Genomic DNA, 3,524 nt, shown 5'->3' with positions numbered 1-3,524 from the left:
ATATATATATATATATATATATACACACATATAATATCAACACAAATATACATTTGCATGCATAAATACATCTGCATAAATACAATTGCTTCAATTGGTTTATTTATTTATATATATTGATAGAATGTATAAATGTACCTCCGTTACAAAAGAGTTTCTCAATAAAGGCCCTTAATAATCTGTGATTTTTTTTTTCTCTTTTTTCTTTTTTTTTCTTTTTGCAGGCCTCACTGTAGAAATGGATAGGTAGCCTTTGGCGTATGTGTGACCACCACCAGATGGCAGCACGCCTATCACAATATGGTGGCCATGGCAATGATTCCCGCACCCTATGGTCAAAACAAGAGCAGCAGCAACAGCAGCATCATCATCAGCAGCATCAGTCACATTATGTGCAGCAGCAGACTCGACCGCAGCTGCAGCAGAGTGAGCGCGACTCCTCATCCTACCAACCCATGAAACGAGATGACTTTGACCACCGGCCCGTCTCCGTCACAAGTCATACGTCTAGTGAAACTGAAGACTCCCAAAACCGGGACAGTCTGACCACTGTTCTCTTGCCCTCGTCACCGCTGGCATCCTCAGGTAAACCTGGAAGAAGGGACCAGGTATCGATTGATCTCTCCTCCTTACCAGACATAAACTCTGAACGTGCTCGCTTTCGCACCCTCGAAGAAAGTCGACGACAGATCTTTACAAAACGTTTCCCGAGTGCTCCTTACAAACCCATCAAACCCCTCACACGCAAACCATTCTGCCTCACATTCTGGAGCAGTCTCCTTTTCTTCTTCGCTGCTCTCCTCACTTTTTTTCCATTCTATGCCATCATCTTTGCCTTCTTCCCCATCTGTGTTTTTCTCAAGATGGTACTCGCTACATGTTGCTGCTGTTGCCAAGACTCTCATGCATGCACATGCTGTTGCGCAACACACCTGACAACGCATGAGAAAATGTGGCTACGATCGCCACCGCTGAACAGCGCTGTGATCCAGTGCCTTCTCGTGGTCGAGCATGGTCTGGACACGCCCACAATCAAGGATCTTCTCTACACACGGTTAATTATTGCTGAAAAACGGCGCAACCAAGCCACCTTTCCACGTCTTGTGCAGAAGGTGGTTCCATTCTGCACTGGATATGCATGGGTCTACGATGAAGACTTCAACCTAGAAAACCACATTCACACTTTATCGGACTTCATACATACCGAGGAAGAGTTACAGGACTTTGTGTCGGAAATGGCCAGCAAAGAACTAAACATGAATCATCCGCTGTGGGAGGTGCAAATTATCCATAACTTCGGACCGAGCAGAGACACCCTAATCCTGTTTCGGATCCACCCTTGTATGTCTGATAGCACAAGTCTTGTTAGAGTTTTTTTGAAGGCTTTTGTTGATAACCAACCTAACCTTAGTCCCACCCGCCACCTGCCCAAGGGTAGGATGTGCATGAACTATATCGGTGGAATTTTCACCGGTCCACTGGTTTTTTTACAGAAATGGCTCTGTACAAAATCAGATCTAAATCTATTGCATGGCAACCATGTTCATTTGTCGGGTCGCAAAATCGTGGCCTGGTCCCAACCTTTTAGTCTCTCTGTAGCTACCCGTGTCAAACAGATTGCTCGATGCACACTCAATGATCTCTTTATGTCGCTGGTGGCGGGAGGGTTGCGGTCCTACCTGCAGCAGAACGGTATCGAGAACCCGTTTAACCTGAAGTGCATCATTCCAGTGAACATGCAGGTGCGCACCAACAACATGAGCAATCATTACGTGTTTATAAACAGCACAATCCCAACAAACACGGAAGGTGCAATTCCCCGCTTGTGGCATGTTAAGTGCAGCATGGCAAAATTTAAAAAGTCTTCTGAGTACCTTGTGTTGAATGGTGCCATGTGGTTAAGTAGTTGTATGTTGCCAGAAAGCTGGCACGATCGCGTCTGGTCAACGATTAATAATCACTGTACATGCCTCATCTCAAACATGGCAGGGCCTGAGAATGTGCTCACACTCGACACGAAGGTCATACGTAGCATCATGTACTGGATGCCGACGCCTGACCAAGTGCCCATCGCAATATCATTCTTCACCTACGCTGAACAGATACGTATGGCTGTGATAGGGGATCGTTCTGTGCTTCCTAACCCAGAATTCCTCACCAAATATTTTGTGTTTCAGGTGAGTAGCAATTTTGTTTGTTTTTTTTCTCTCTCTCACTTTCATTGCTGTAATTGTTGCTGATAGAAAGCTGGCAAAATCGTTAGCACACCGAATAGAATGCTTAACAGCATTTCATCTGTTTCTTACATTCAACATCATCATCATCATCATTGTTTAACATCTGCCTTCCGTGCTTGCTAGCAGGTGTTGGACGATTTGACAGGTGCTGGCTAGGTTTTTACGGCTGAGATCGTTGCCAGTGCCCCTGGACTGGCTCTTGTGCGGGTGGCACATAAAATACACCATTTTGAGCGTGGTTGTTGCCAGTACCGCCTGACTGGCCTTCGTGCGGGTGACACGTAAAAGCACCCACTACACTCTAGGAGTGGTTGGCGTTAGGAAGGGCATCCAGCTGTAGAAACTCAGCCAAATCAGATTGGAGGCTGGTGTTGCCATCCGGTTTCACCAGTCCTCAGTCAAATCGTCCAACCCATGCTAGCATGGAAAGCGGACCTTAAACGATGATGATGATGATGATGATACCCTTCCTAACACCAGCCACCCAGCAGAGTGGACATTCTGAGTTCAAATTCCAAGGTCAATAAGATAAGTACTAGTCAGATACTGGGGTCAATGTAATCAACCTAAGTCTTCCTGGATAAGAGTATAAAAACAGCTCCCCTCTGCCAAGCCCATGTTGAGCCAGTGTGACAGAGTATGCTCATCAACCCAGTGGGACCTCAGGCTCAAATTCACAGCCTCCACATCAGACCATGGTTGGTGGAGAGGACATGCTCATTTTTGCCAGCTGAGTGGACTGAAGCAACATGAAATGAAGCATCACCCAGTCCAGGAATCGAAACCACAATCTTACAATCATGAGTCCAACACCCTAACTACTAAGCCATGTGCCTCCACAGTGAGACTATACCGTAGCAGAGTAGTGGTAGTTTAGTGGAGTGGAGTGGCTGTGGATAATACAGAATAATAATGTAGTATAGTGCAGGGTAGGTTGTAGTGTACTATGATAGTGGTGTAGGTCATGGTTTAGTGTGCTGTGGTGCGATGTGGTGGTAAAGACCTAGTATAGGCACAGCTTGAGGTGCAGTGTATTACAATATATAAGTAGTATGAAGTACTGTGATAGAGAAAAATAGTAGTAGTAGTAGTAGTAGTAATAGTAGTCGTGGTAGTAGCAGTAGTTGTGGTTGTGATGACGGTGATGGTGGTAGTTGTTGTTGTGGTGGTGGTAGTGGAGGAGGTGGCTGTTAGGTAGTAGTGGTTGTGGTGGTGATGGGTGGGGTGTTGGAGATGAAGGTGTTGGCAATGATGGTAATGATGTGGATGGGGTGGGAGTGTTTTACA

The 3,524-nt window shown here is 45.8% G+C and overlaps 1 protein-coding gene across 1 annotated transcript in view; it reads left to right on the top strand.

Moving 5' to 3' along the window:
• LOC106879838 (uncharacterized) overlaps positions 1 to 3,524 on the top strand; it is a 130,579-nt gene that overhangs the window by 114,165 nt on the left and 12,890 nt on the right. Inside the window, exon 4 of the mRNA XM_052975368.1 lies at positions 225 to 2,177. Coding sequence (XP_052831328.1) covers positions 261 to 2,177 — 1,917 coding nt within the window. The 5' untranslated portion in view covers positions 225 to 260. The remainder of the gene's footprint in view (positions 1 to 224; positions 2,178 to 3,524) is intronic.

This window comes from Octopus bimaculoides, chromosome 21, assembly GCF_001194135.2.
Source record: "Octopus bimaculoides isolate UCB-OBI-ISO-001 chromosome 21, ASM119413v2, whole genome shotgun sequence".
Classification (NCBI taxonomy): domain Eukaryota; kingdom Metazoa; phylum Mollusca; class Cephalopoda; order Octopoda; family Octopodidae; genus Octopus; species Octopus bimaculoides.
The sequence above is the reverse complement of the archived record's forward strand: the minus strand, read 5'-3'. Positions and strand labels throughout refer to the sequence as shown.